Here is a 15,320-nt window from a genome sequence, read left to right on the forward strand (position 1 = left end):
ATTATAGTGATGGTTGCACAACTCTGAATTTGAATACACTGGGAGCCATTTAATTGTGTACTCTATGTGAGTGAATTCTATAGCATGTGAATTACATATCAGTAAGGCTGTTAAAATGGTCAACTTTTTTACATGCTATTTTCCAGCTCGTCATATAGAGTTCAGGAAACACATTAAGGACATTAAGGTTCTTGAGAAAAAGAGAGCCATGTTTGAATGTGAAGTCTCTGAACCTGACATTACTGTACAGTGGATGAAAGATGGCCAAGAACTGCAGATTGCAGAGAGGTTAGTAATTTTGTCTTATTGTATCCCAGTAATGCTGTTTCTTTTGAATCACATACATTAAGCTCCAATTTACATTTCATCCACAGAATAAAGATTCAGAAGGAGAAATATGTCCACCGCCTTTTGATCCCATCCACGCGGATGTCCGACGCCGGCCAGTACACAGTGGTAGCAGGAGGCAACATGTCCACTGCTAACCTCTTTGTAGAGGGCAGGGATGTTCGCATTCGAAGTATTAAAAAGGAGGTTCAGGTATTGTCTACAAGCTGAATTTTATGAGACATCATCAATAGTGCCTAATCCATAGTTTTATATTTTAATTTTTGATTTCTAAATTTTCTTTCTTTTTTTTTTTTTTTGTTTGTTTGATGTCTACATTTTCTAGCCACAGTCTTTTAAAGATTAAAATCAGCTCATCCCTGCTGGCTTAGATTCTTATGCTGACACCAATTTAGTCATAGTTTCTACTCACTTGGGGAATATGTGTGTCCTTAGCAGCTGTCTAAGTATTTTAATTAGAGCATCTGTAGAGACCTCACTGTAACAAGTGGCCACTTGCTGAGCAACACCAACCAGAAATGAACTAAAATTTAAATTATGATGTTCAGACATCAATTAGAATTAAGGAAATTTAAAATGAGGTAGAAAATTCTCGGGTTTCTATCTAGGGAGAGGCAGGTGTGCAAGGATTTAGTGCTGAGAACTCTTTCTGTGAGGAATTCCAGTCTGAGCAGCACTGGACTCCTCTTAAGGATGCTGAGCAAACACCTTTGCTCTCTACTGTATTTGCAGAGTTGGTCCTCATGGGTACCAGTCTTCCCAAGTGATGCAATGGAGGGAATGTGTTCAGAGAAATACCTTTTGAGTTCAACTTTCACCATATTGCTTATCCAAAGACCTTAGGCCATCGTGAAAAAGCTTTCAATGAGGATTCAGATCACCTGAATGTCTTCTAGTCTTTATTTTCCAATTCTGAACCTTGTTGCTGTTTTTCCTTTTTTTTTTTTTTTTTTTTTTTACTTTTAAAGCAAAGATAATAACTCTGACCTAGCTTGCCAAGTTATTGTTCATATAATATGAAATCAAGTTGAATAGTGACTTCAAAGAGCTCTATAAATAATTGAAAGTCCCCAGTGTAATATGTCATTACTTTTTTATTATTAATTAAGAAGCAAAAATTTAAAGATGAAATGATTGTCTCCCTGGACAGCCTCCCTCATTAGTGCAGGTATAAACATGATTCTCTACAAAAGAAGTTTGGGTAGCATTTGTCAAAGACTAGGCAGGAAAAATTAGAATATTACATAATCAGCCAACTTATAATGTACAGATTTTGTATGCTTGTCAAATCAACAGTTTTAGAAATAAGAGGAAACTAGATCAGATTTCAGTTTTCTTTTTGTTACTCTATCAACAGGTCATTGAGAAACAGCGTGCTGTAGTTGAGTTTGAGGTCAATGAAGATGATGTAGATGCCCATTGGTACAAAGATGGCATTGAAATTAATTTCCAAATCCAAGAACGACACCAATATGTGGTAGAGAGAAGAATCCACCGTATGTTTATCTCTGAGACCAGACTGAGTGATGCGGGTGAATACACCTTTGTGGCAGGAAGGAACCGGAGTTCTGTGACTCTTTATGTCAATGGTACGTAGTAGAGATTTAACCAATTATATGGATCCATCTGGAGTAATCCTCTCTTTTAAGTAACTGAAGTTCTGGTAGTTCCTGGGCAGTTTCTAAAGAATCCATGGCACTTGTATGACTGAAGATACATTTATTTTCACACTATACTTCTGGGAAAGGGAGGGTAGCTATTACAAGTATTATTGAGAGGTCATTTCCAGGAAGCACCTAAAGGCCATATCCTCTTTTGATTGATCAATGCTGTTGAATGTCCACTGTGTGTCAATTGTTATATGTCCCACATATGATTCTAAATACTGCATTAAAGTGTTTTAGTTCTCTGTCCCAAGTGCTTAAGTACCAATACCAACATTAAACAGGTGATAGAGACATTTCCAGGTTCTGGTGTGAAGAATCTGGGGGAATCCTAAGATTCCCTTTGAGACTGTGGGAGGGTCCAGAGCCACAGATACTATGGATCTAGGTCCTTATTGTCTCAAGCTCTAAGATCAGAAGTTCAAGTTCCACATACTACCAAGCACTCTGGCAGAGCCTGAGAGCAGTCTGTCCTCAGGCGGGTACCATTAGACCTCTGCTTTCTTCATTAGAATCCTTATTGCTGAATTTGAGACTGGTCTAGATTGAAGGCTAATCTAGATACACAGAGGAAAAATAGAACCTTCCTCCCATCCCTATCCTGGGCTCTATCTTGAACACAATACCCATAAGTCAGACACAGGAACACTCAAGATTCACAAATGCGAACCATTTACCAACCATTTTCCTGGGTTCCTAAAAGACCAACTGGTCATAATATCCAGTTTTTACTTCTGTATTAGTGGTGGAGAAGCTGAGACATGAAGTAAAGTTCTTTTCTATAGTAGTGTTAGAAACCGGCCTTGTAAAAGTCCTCTCTCCCTTTGTCTGGGTTCTGCGAACTGCCCAGGTCCGCTTGCTCATTCAACACTGAGAATAAGCTTTAAGTAACATAACAGAAATTTTTGTAAAATCACTTAATTGAGCTTAACTAGATCTGAAATAATATTCATTTATTCTTTCAATACATACTGATTGCATTTCACTGGCACCTGTTTATAGTGAACTGACAATGATATATACACAAATCCTTGCAAAACAAATAAACCTGAATGGAATGAGCTGCCCCATTGCATGACTTTTATTTGATTGATTAATTGATACTATGGATTGAACTTAGGGGTGCTTTATCATTGAGCTATACCTTTAGCCCCTTTTGATTTTTTATTTTGGTCTTAGGTCTTCCTAAGTTGCCAAGACTGACCTTGAACTTGTAATCCTTCTGCCTCAGCCTCCCAAGAAGTTAAGACTATAGATGTGCGCTATTGCACCTGGCTCCAAATGACTTTTAAAAATAAGTAGCTCATAGAAGTTGTTCTAGAATTATCTTAGGCGTTCAATGTTATGTACCATCAAGGAACTAAAATAAACATGTTATAGTGAGAAACTGCATTCTCAGCAATACCCTCCATCCCATGTTAAAAAAAAAAAAATCTTCTGAAGCTATTCCTTCTACTTGAGGGTGAAATTCCTGCTTAGAATAAATAATGTTTTAATATTTAATTTAAAGATATCACAATTCCAAAATTTTGCTTCTGGCAACAAATGAGTGTAGAGTCCTGTGTGCTCTCTGTGTTTTCACACTTTTTCATAGGCTGTCTCTGTCCTTTACTTCCAGCTCCAGAACCACCCCAAATTCTGCAAGAGCTCCAGCCGGTCACTGTGCAGTCTGGCAAGCCTGCCCGTTTCTGTGCTGTGATATCTGGCAGACCACAGCCCAAAATTTCCTGGTACAAGGAGGAACAGCTGCTTTCCACTGGCTTCAAGTGCAAATTTCTTCATGATGGGCAGGAGTACATGCTTCTGCTCATTGAAGCCTTCCCAGAGGATGCTGCTGTCTACACCTGTGAAGCCAAGAATGACTACGGAGTTGCCACGACCTCTGCTTCACTTTCAGTGGAAGGTAGGAGTGCTACTTGCTAATGAAGCCCGCAAGCCAGATTCTTTGCTCTCCCAGTGCATTTAACTTACAATCTGGAACTTGTAAAAGATTCTACCCAACTTTGAAAGTGTTCCATTGCAAAATAAATGAAGATAAATCTGCATGCTCCCTTCTGTGAGATCTGTGTGGTGAATTAATCATGACAAAACCTTTGGTCTTTTTGTTTAGTTCCAGAAGTCGTGTCTCCTGATCAGGAAATGCCAGTTTATCCTCCTGCCATTATTGCCCCACTTCAGGACACCGTCACTTCTGAGGGACGGCCAGCCCGTTTTCAATGCCGAGTTTCTGGGACAGGTAGGCTTATACACGAAAGCTCTCATTGCTAGTATTTACAAAGAATGATGGAAAGAAAATCCTCTCTCACCTTTTCCTCTATCACGAACATCTTATGCATAATGTGAAGCTTGATGGGTATCTAGCAGGCTCACTTGAATTATTGAATGAAGAATTAGATGAATATTTTCCACTACTGTTGTATAGCCTTAAAAATGGTTAAAGTGGTAAATCTCGTGTGTGCATATTGTGTGTGTTTTCACCACAGTTAAAAAAAAAATTAGCTCAGTGTTTTCCACTAATCGTCAAAAAATGTCATGTTCCCTTATGAATGTAGCTGCACTTTTATCCCCTGATTGAGACATTACAATGACAAAAACTATACTTATTATTGTACTAATTATAATAATATCTGCAAGTGTTTCAAAAAAGAGTCCATTTACATGTAAGACATTATTTAGTCTATGAACAATCCTGTATGAATTATCTGTTCCTTTGAAAGGCAATAGCGTTCAAAAGTGGGAGCTTAATGGTCAGAGAGGCTGGATTTGAATCTTGGCTCCAATGTGTGACCTTCAGTAAATGTGTGGTTTATCTGTTTCTATTTCCCTCACAAATGAGGATATTATTGCATTCAATCTTAGAATATTCATCTCTTGAGGGAGAGATACCGAACTAGCACTGGAACCTGGTGCATGCAACATGGAACCTATTAGAAAGTAAGCTCATGAGAACAAGTGTAGACCCTTACTCAAGAATAGCACCCTGGTACATAGCTGGCACTCCATAGCAGGGTTGGCTTGGAAAGTGAATGACTGTTATGTGACCAACAGCAATCACTGAAGCCCATTACCAGGATTAAGCTAGCTGACTTGAATTGGTATAATGCCCAGTGCCATCATAGACAAATCACTCAGAATTCACTGCTTCTATTTTTATTTGAAGCTTACATTTCACACATTATCAGCCCTTCCCCTCACCCCAGAAGTCTGACTTTGGAAAAATGAAATAATACATGTAGAGCCATTTCAAACCAGTTATGATTGCACAGATAGAGATGAGATAAATCAAAGGAATAAATTATTGATTTGTCCTAAATGAAACTCATTGCCTCATTTGCTTGGCTTTTGTATACCAACACTAAAGGGAAATTTCAGAGCTCAAGTATCTCACTGTACTCTTAATCAATTTTATTGTTTTGTTTATTATGCTTCTCCCATTAGTTTATAACCCAATCTCTACCTTGCCAGGGTCTATTTTCCCAAACAAGTTAGTGTTTCAATAAGTCTTCTGACCTAATGATTTCCTCCTCTAGGATGGAGATGGTAAGCTGGAAACCAAATGGACCTGTGGATTGTATGATCATAATCAAAATACAATACACAGAAAGCACCAATAGGCACAGTGCCAAGTGACTGGTGCTCAGTGCATTCATTTTATTATACCCACATGGAGGCTGTATATGCATAAAAGTCTAGTATTGGATGAGCAACACAGGCAAAGATTAGAGACTTTCTGTCATTGAGCCATAGTGTTTGAGAAACACTAAATATCAATAAATCAGGACTGATCTGATAATATCCTACTAATACAATAAAGAAAAATTATTTTAAAATTAGATTCACTAAAACTACACTAAATAATTTACCCATTCATTGAATATTATAGAAAGCTTTTCATATAAACAGATATAGATCATCCAAAGTAGTAATAGTTATCTCAGCTATATTTATATAAATTTTTTGTCTATAGAAAAATATAGTTTTGACTTGAAGCTGTTGCAAAAACATATTTTAAGCTTTCTATAAGATTCTGGGGTAGAAAGAGAAGAATTCTGTCTTTTCTGCATGACTAATGCCTTTAAATGCTTGAATGAGTCTTATAAATTCATGAGATCATTAACTCCCTATGTGTGGTAATGTTTCTTATACATGTACAGGGTTAAGCATCCTCTTGTAGATATATTTTCTATATGACAGATATTGAATTCATTAAATAAAATGCCCTTTCAAAAGCTTACCAAATCACAAATTCATCCCTGGGTCTGAAAATATTTCCACAATATACCCTGACTAGGTATTACCTAAAAGAGTAAACACAGTCCTGCCTTCTATGAAGTGGATAAAACTGAGTTTTCAAAAGCCTTGGTCTTGTGTTTCTGGGGACTCCTGAACCATGTCATAGGGTTCCAAGCCATCTGGTGATGCTTTTCTCACAGTGAAAATGTTATTTATGGCAGGTCTCTGGTGACCCCTACTGGTCAAAGATAAATTTAGAAAAGTAAAATGTTTTTTGCCTTTATTTTATTTATTTTAAATAAATGACAGTGGAATGCATTACAATCCTTATTACACATATACAGCACACTTTTTCATATCTCTGGTTGTATATAAAGTATGTTGACACCAGTTCATGTCTTCATACATGTACTTTGGATATGATGGCTATCATCCTTGCTAACCTCCTGCCCCCTTCCTTTCCCTCCCACCCATCTGCCCTATCTAGAGTTCAATTTTTAAACAATACAACTTACAGCTAGCTTCTTGCAAGTTAGTGTCATTTATTTGGAGGCTGATAGTGACTAGCTAAATGAAGTAACTAGTAGTGAGGGATGTCCATTGTTCATTTGAGCATCTATTCCATTTCTATTCTACTGACATTTATTGTATCCCTACAGTTGAGATGTTATACTAGGTGCCGGGGGTGCACAGAACAGGCTGTAGGTGAGGAGATGAGTGTGGTCAGCTGGAGCCCAAGGTTGTAATCGCTACAACAAGTCCACACATCAGTCTGGGAGATAGTCAGAGGATGCTGTATTGAAGAAGTAAGACCATCAGGCACAATGGTGTTACAGGCAGAGAGAACCTTCCTAAAGTCACTTTGTGTACTGGAAGTGACAAGTGATTGAGTATGGTTGGAAAGCAATGTCCTGAGAGGATAAGGACGCTAGAAAAGAAGACAAAGGCCAGATACTATAGTGTTGGTATTTTATGCTTAGGATTTTGGAGTTTATCTTGTTTACTTTGAGGAGCCACTGCAGGATTTTTAAACTCCTGGGTAACATGATCAGGCTTGTTTTTGAGAAATAACACTATGATAAGGAACAGAGAAATGGACAGATATAGGAGGCGAGACTGAAGAGGGACTGGGGAGAGGCTGCTATTGTAGGATGGAGAGTGCTGGCCAGTCTTCCCCAAGGGGAGTCAGGAGGGAGAAGTAAGTATATTGCCAAGGGAGGTTTTGCCCTTTGGCTCATTTGCTGTTGGCAGTTCATGTGTGTCCTCCTTCAGTTCACAAAGGAAAAACTGTCAGTGGGAATAGCAGAGGACCTTGTACAGGGATGAATGAACTCTGCATCCTTCCGTTTCCATTGGCGATTAAAAACACACCTAGCATATTAAGTAGTTGCAGGATGGCTGTGCAGTTCCATGTGATGGTGTTGCCAATTATGTCACATGTCTTTGTCTTTGGGCATGGAATTGAAGACACTGTGATGTTAGGTACTCTCATTCTAATGAATGACTTGTGCCAGTGGCTTATAAAGCCTTTCATGCATGCTATGTCATTTAATTCTCGCAGCCATTTTATGCAATGAATTGTGGCACTCCTCATTTTTCAAATGAGAAGACTGATCAGAGAGGCTAAATGATATAGCCAAAGTCACACAGCTGGCCCAGAGCAGTGTCAGGATTCCATTCTTTAACTTACCTTGGAACAACAAACCAATATGTTTCATTCAAAGGAGAACCCGTAGTTTATAAACAACTACCATCATAGGAAGGAGGGTAACCTTCATAGATCAAAACTGTTGCCAAAAGGCCAAGGATGGGGTTGTTAGAAGATTCCTATGGATGGTATTGAGATAGGAAGTGGGATAGTTCCAAAAACAAGATGGCTTTGATTCTGGCAATTTAAACCTAATTTTAACACCTAAATTTAAAATGCACATTACCATAAAGTACAACAGTATAATAATATTTTATCCTTTATTTGGGTTTGTATTTCTATTAAGATGGCTCAAAACATGTATGGAAATAGTTTTATTGTAACTGCTACTTGGGAAAAAATTTTAATTTTTAAGGTGCCCAAATTCCATGAAGCTCTCAGTGTCTGTCTGTCTCTCTGTCTCTCTCAATTTAAATTTTTTTCTTCTGTACAATTATTTGTGCCATACATTTTGCTTAACTGAGCCTTTTGACACCTGTTCATTGATAACAAAACGTACAGATTTTTGTCTTTGGCCTTCAAGAATGTCTACTTTAGACTTTATAGGATGTTGATTTTCTCAGCTGTCTTTTTGATTGATCACTGTGAAAACTGCAAGTGGAGATTTTCCTTATTTCTGTCTCAGAATACAGCCACAATCCCGAATCCGTCATTCACAATGACTGTTTTTCAGGACCATGTTTTTCTCAAGGTCACTAAATACGTCAAAATTGTGTTCCTGTCTGTATCCACCACATGATCTCCAAATGCCTCAAAAGAGTATAACTAAAATTCTATCATGTTAAATATTTCAAACCAGTGAGATAGAGCAAGCCAGATTTTTCTAGAATCATGATTCCTTCCTGAAGATGAAAGGAAGTCATTTAATAGTGGATTTATAGTCCGTCCAAAGGAAAAGTATAATGTCCTTAAATAAGCATGATGCAGTCTCTAGTCTGATATTATGTTTGCAAGTAATATTTAACACTTATTTGGGGGACTTAGATGTTGACTTTTCTTTTTGATACAGATCTAAAAGTGTCTTGGTACAGCAAAGACAAGAAAATCAAGCCATCTCGGTTCTTTAGAATGACTCAGTTCGAAGACACTTACCAACTGGAAATTGCTGAAGCTTACCCAGAAGATGAAGGAAGTTATACTTTCGTTGCTAGCAACGCTGTGGGCCAAGTGTCAAGCACAGCCAACTTGAGACTGGAAGGTAGAGTAAAGCCACTTTAAGGCCACATTTTGATAGAGCTCTAATCTCACAGCACCAGTAACAATTACTAAATATTTCATGTAAATCATTGTTGGTCCTACCATTTTCTTTTAATTCAACTAATTATTTCCATGTCATATGCAGTGCTCTGGCTCCTCAGTTACCCCTTCTCCCCATGAGTCAGGGACCATTATTTTTTATTTTGCCTGCTTTTTCCCCATAGACTTGTGACCGGTCACTGTCATCACCAGCTTTTCTGTCTCCTGATCAGCCTGTGTCCCAAAGGGGAAAGAGATGCTGAAAGAATGGGCATATTTGTTTTTTCATTTAGCTGGGATGAGAATCATTAAAAAAAAAAAAAGCAATGAAGTGCCATTACCCTCCCATTGTATTGACACAATTATGATTTTACAGGAGTGACAGTAGACAATTTCACATCTGTTCACAAGCTGGAGGTGTTTACCATCCCTCAAAGAAGGCCTAGTGTTGAGTGGCCAGGTATTAAAGTGGATTCACATTTCTGTTAGTTGGGGATCTGAAGTTGTCAGCAGACATACTTCCTTCAGTTCAAAGACAGGGTAACATGCTAATGCATCAGACTATTTTTTTCTGAATGAATATAGTCTAAGTAGTGTTAGGTATACACAAATACACAGTGATTTAGGAAAATGTATGTTTGTTCCTTAACTTTAAACACTTACTATAATGAGATACTTTCTTAATAATAAGTAATAATAAATAAAATAATAAATAATAATAAATAAAAACAGAAAATGTTGTTTCACAATCAGAGGAAGAAAAGACAAGAATACCTAAACTCATTTCCGAACTCCACTTTTCTCAAACAATATGATGAAGTTCCTTAACCAATTGGGGTCTCAGCTTTCCTGTCTGGGAGTGGAAGTGAACTTGTGTGACTTTGATTCCATGGTGACATCCAATGGCAAAGCATTAAGATTGGACTGGAGTTTAGTTCGTTGTTGAAATTTGATACAGATCTTTAGACAACTCCAAACGTGTTTTGGTTTCAGTGCAGGGAAAAGACATTAAAAACTGGCATGCTTCTTTTCAGGATTTAGCAAATATGAAGAAGTTACATCAAACTCCCTGTGGCATGTCTCTTCATCAATTTCATTTAAGAAGGAGGCCTTTGGCCAAAAGCCCATCTTCATCCAGCCTCTATCAAGCCTCAGGGTGCACAGCGGGGAGACAGTCAGATTTCATGCAAGGGTTTCTGGTGTTCCCAAGCCAGAAATCCAGTGGTTTCATAATCAGCAGCCAATTCCACCAACAAAAGATGTAGTTTTCCATTTTGAGGAGTCCACAGGCATGGCTTTATTGCTTATAGTTGATGCTTACTCAGAGCATGCTGGGCAGTATTCTTGCAAAGCAGCCAATAGTGCTGGGGAAGCCACTTGTGCAGCTACACTCACAGTGACTCCGAAAGGTAAAGCCCATCTTGCTTCAAGGACTTTGATTTGCTGCATACCTTCTAGTCCCACTGTTACTAACAACAGTCTTTGCTGTTTGTTTCACTGCATACTGTAGTCAGCCTGTAATTTACTAATAAAGTAACACCCAACAAGGCTCCCCAAGTCCTCGACCATGGCTCGACCTATGTACCTTAAATCTCATGTGTGTTCTGTGCATTGGAGAACCAGTAATGATTTCTCTAGGTACCAACTTGGCTTGACTTTTTTCACTTTTCTAAACAAATTTGCCTCAGTAAATGATCTATGTGCTTTATATTGTTCATATGACGGAGGGAGAATAAATGGTATCCCAAATAGAGTCAGTTAAAAAAAAGAGGAGGGGTGGGGAAACAGACTGTGTCACTCCACTTAGCTGCAAGGACAACAGAAGGAAGAAATCAGAACTGTATGGCAACCGCATAAGCCTTCATCAACCACTCATGACTGGAACGCTGGGAATGAATTTTCTTTTTGTGTGATCCTGACATCCATACTGCATCTGGCATGCTGCTTCCAAGTGACAATGACACCTTTCATCTTCATCTTCCATGCTATTATATGTTACTAACCTAGCCAAGTGACAAAGTTGAGATCTTAATATTCTTTTCTTTTTCTTGTCACTTGATTATACAGTGCAAGCCCTAGATAGGCAAAGTTCTGGGAAAGATGTAAGAGAGTCCACCAAGTACCAGGCAGTGGCAGATTCCTCTTTCACAAATGAGGAGAGCAAAATATCCCAAAAGGAAGTTAAGTCATTTCAAGGATCATCATATGAATATGAAGTGCAGGTTTTTGAAAGTGTATCTCAAAGTTCTGCCCACACAGCTGCCTCTGTTCAAGATGTAGAGTTGCACCATACCACGTCCCTTTCACAAATTGCAGAAAGCTCTGAGTTGTCTGAGAAATGTGCTCAAGAGTCCATGGGTGAGGCACCGAAGATTCTCCTGCACCTTCAAGACCTCACTGTAAACTGTGGTGACACTGCTCAGTTCCTCTGTGTTTTAGAAGACGAATCTTCTGTTGATGTAACCTGGACTCATGAAGGCGTAAAGATAGAGGAATCTGAGAGAGTGCAACAATCTGGAAATGGAAATCTTCAGTCTCTTATCATATACAATGTTCAGCTGGCAGACCAAGGACTGTACAGCTGCATTGTACACAATGGCTATGGAGAGAAGACCACATCGGCCGTACTAAGCGTAGAAGGTGGTTATTTGATTTTTTTAGCTATGAATCACCTCATTTCATCTTCATCGCTTTATATAAGCAGCTTTTCATGCAGCTATGCAAATTGAAACAACATGTTAATTAGAATGTCTCTGGCATTTCTCTTTATAAATGGCTTAGGAAAGTAGGCCAAGTCAGTGGCCAAACTTGTCATGATAATTTAATTCTCTACTCCAGTTTCAGGAAGTTTAACTTTCAAGTCTAAGTTCAGGAAGTCAAGATTTATTTCCTATCTGCTGCTTTTTATAATATTTACTCCATGAGCCACCTAGAAAGTGTACCAAAGAAAGCTTCAATGTTGCAGTTTGCTGTGTACTTATTGGGTATTTACAATTTTGTCTGAGAGTGTGTTAAATTTAATTGTTTTGATAGTAAGAGACTCCCACTACCCAATTATCTACCCTTCCTTTTCAAAGTTAGAGGTTCTAGTTGTTTAGAAGGAGACCGTAAAAATAGATAATTGGGTACTCAAAATAATAAGGCTCTCTGTGGACCGAACATAGGGTTTTTTGTAGATACTTCTCAATAAGTGATATTGCTCTTGCAGCATTAGATCCCTTGGAATTGTAGAATTTTCTCATGGCAAGATCATTATTTTTGTCATTATCGTGCTTGATTCTTCACTATGTCTGGAAGAACACAAGTAAATCTGTCTAGGCAAGAGAAAACTTCTCCCTCTCACCAATAGCCTTTCATTTTAGATGCTGAGAGAGTGAGAAAAATCATTGTTCAAATGCTAGAAGCTCACATTGTGCATCTGCTGGCAAAGGAGTTTCATTGAGCCCGGTGGAAAGAAGCTAGTGGAAGGAAGGGCATTTCCAGGGGTTTGTGGAAAGCCGTAACCTAAGTTCCTCCACAATCCTGACAATAATGTGGAAATGTTAGAGGTGAACAGGGAGCAGCACAGTGCTATCTCTATGCACAGCCATCTCTGCACTGAATTTTGAAACTATGGTTATCTTTCCTGCCCAATGAGAATATTCATTTAAAATATCTGTAATACCCACTCACCAAAAAAGAAACTTTTTAAATCAGAGATTGTATTCTATAGTCATTTCTGTTCCTGTTTCCATAGCCTACAAAAACTGAGGTCTAGTTATATAAAATAGATTGGAAATTCCGGAGCATTGACCCTCAATTTCACTGCAACTTCTGGCTGGCACAGTAATCACAAAATGAATGACTGCTTAGCTGGAGGTGTTGTCTACAATTCATGTAGGTGACAGCTGTCATGGTTTCTGCAGAAATGTGAAACTTGGAGTTGGATGTGTTGTTGAAGCGTAAGAAATGTAGGTCTTCAACTTACTTCCTGGGGAATCCAGTGCTGTAGTATAGTACTGGACTGTCACACTCATGGTGTGGATCTGAGCTAGGCATTTTTACCCCAGGATCTCTTGTTCATGCTTTTCCAAATGATCCTATTTTTAAAGTGTTCTTGAAGCAAGAGCTTTCCTTCCTTCCTTCCTTCCTTCCTTCCTTCCTTCCTTCCTTCCTTCCTTCCTTCCTTCCTCCCTCCCTTCCTTCCTTTCTTTCCAAGTCTAGACTGCCTTTCTTGTACATACAAAACTTAAAAGATAATACACTTAAACACTTTAAGGTGTTTGAAGAGTGAAGAATCAGGCACAGTCATGTAATTGTTTGACATAAGCCCAGTATTTATATGTTCCTTTTCTATTGGGGCTGAAAAAAATTCATCCAAGCCATGTAGTTGTCCACCAAGATTCAAGCAAGAATGTAAATCCCCCATAAGCCTGTTTGATTAGAGTTATTTATATGTGTAATAAACATAGATGTATCATATCTTAGTTTGGGGACTAACATGCTGCATTTCATTCTCATCCTAATGACATTTCATCTTCTCTACATTCAGCAGATGTTTTATACATATAAACATAGCTAATTTATGCCTTTTCCTAACTTTATTCTTACCTAGCAAAAGAATCGCAAACCAGAACAGTTACAAAAGTTACCCTTGGTTCAGACACTAAAAGTATTAAAACACTCAGAGAGTCACACATTAAAACAACCCACGAAGTAAAAAGAGAATCTTCGAAGAAAACATCAGCTTTGTCCTTAACTTCATGCTGAAGACCACAAGGAACTGAGAAGAAGGGGAATCCAGCTGGCTGACGCAATGTCACATGGACCATGGAGCAAGAGTCTTTCCCAGGAAGCTGCCCCACAGACCACTGTGCCTAAAAGCTCTGCTGGTTCCTTGTATAATAAAAGGAACTTTGAGTCCAGGGGTCTTTGTTTCACTCCTTGATGTGTCATGGGACTTTAAAGTTTGAAGTTTAAGGTTTGAAAGGTAGTTCAAATCAAAGAGAGGATATGCTAGCAAAAATGTTTAATTCTTCAGGAAAAACTGAGAATAGCCCTCAACTAAAAATGACAAGCTAGAAAATGCATGTTTCTAATAAACGTGATTTCATCTCTTAGCAAGTGTTCAGTCAATAGGATGGTCAGTTTAAGAATAGATATTCCTTTATTTTTGTGGATTGCTTTTCTGAATGCATGCAAAGGCATGGGAATTATGGGACTAAAGGAAATTTAATGGAGAAGCTAAAATAAAAATGTTTTTAATCTCTCTGTCAACCTTGTCACGTATTTTATCAGCTTATTGATTTGTTTGGCATGGACTTTTTGGTGAATTTGGGGGATGCAGTTTTCTGGTTTTATAATAAATTATACAAATCATATAAATCATGAATTGATGCAGAGAGGATATGCATTTAATCACTAAAATATCTTTGTTTTTCCCTTTTAGCCCCTGAATCAATGTTACATGAGAGGATTGAAGTGGAGATGAAAGGTATTGTTATAATGAATGTGATATTAAAGTAGAAATTCCGAAGGATTAATAGAATCCTTGAGCAGTCTTCTTACTCTTAGTATCATTGAGAAAAATGACATAGATGTACAAATATATCTCTTAGAGTATATATTACTATGTCGCATGCCTGGTTTAGTATGCTGGTGGTTACATGCATTTCACAGTAATTTTGTTGTATGGAAATTTTAAATCTTGTATTTAAACTGTATCAGCGGTATTCAACCTCATGTTTGCAGCCATTTTCAAATGTGTGAATTATAAAAAGTTATCATCTTAATGCATGAAATCATGAAATAGAAGTTTGTTTTCAAAATCACAGTGAATTCAGTTGAACAATAGGCAATAACCTATCATTCTCAGAATGCAACGTCATGAATGAATTATGATTGAAATGCTACTTTATTTAGGATGTGTGAAAACATTACATTCCCATTCTTGGTTTACACTTCATGCACATACATCATTTTAACATTGATATGTCTTACACTGGCTTGCAGATAGCTGTCTCATGTGACCCTTATTGCCTGCTTTTCTTTGCATAACATTGTGACTCTATGGCTGTATTAGTTCGAATAAACGCCTTCTCCTTTTAGCTAATTATTTATGGTTATAGTTCTTGTATATATTTTTAAATAGT

General features: G+C 37.9%; 1 protein-coding gene across 6 annotated transcripts in view; it reads left to right on the forward strand.

Moving 5' to 3' along the window:
* Ttn (titin) overlaps positions 1–15,320 on the forward strand; it is a 263,732-nt gene that overhangs the window by 35,858 nt on the left and 212,554 nt on the right. For 2 of the 6 annotated variants that reach the window (XM_071619370.1, XM_071619374.1), the window contains 7 exons: positions 147–288; positions 375–540; positions 1,706–1,937; positions 3,631–3,915; positions 4,123–4,248; positions 8,963–9,151; positions 14,618–14,667. In XM_071619370.1, coding sequence (XP_071475471.1) covers positions 147–288; positions 375–540; positions 1,706–1,937; positions 3,631–3,915; positions 4,123–4,248; positions 8,963–9,151; positions 14,618–14,667 — 1,190 coding nt within the window. Of the gene's footprint in view, positions 1–146; positions 289–374; positions 541–1,705; positions 1,938–3,630; positions 3,916–4,122; positions 4,249–8,962; positions 9,152–10,223; positions 10,599–11,256; positions 11,833–14,617; positions 14,668–15,320 lie in introns of all 6 variants that reach the window. The other 4 variants (XM_071619371.1, XM_027943987.2, XM_071619373.1 and 1 more) reach the window with 3 other exon arrangements.

This window comes from Marmota flaviventris, chromosome 11 (assembly GCF_047511675.1).
Source record: "Marmota flaviventris isolate mMarFla1 chromosome 11, mMarFla1.hap1, whole genome shotgun sequence".
NCBI classification, from domain to species: Eukaryota; Metazoa; Chordata; class Mammalia; order Rodentia; family Sciuridae; genus Marmota; species Marmota flaviventris.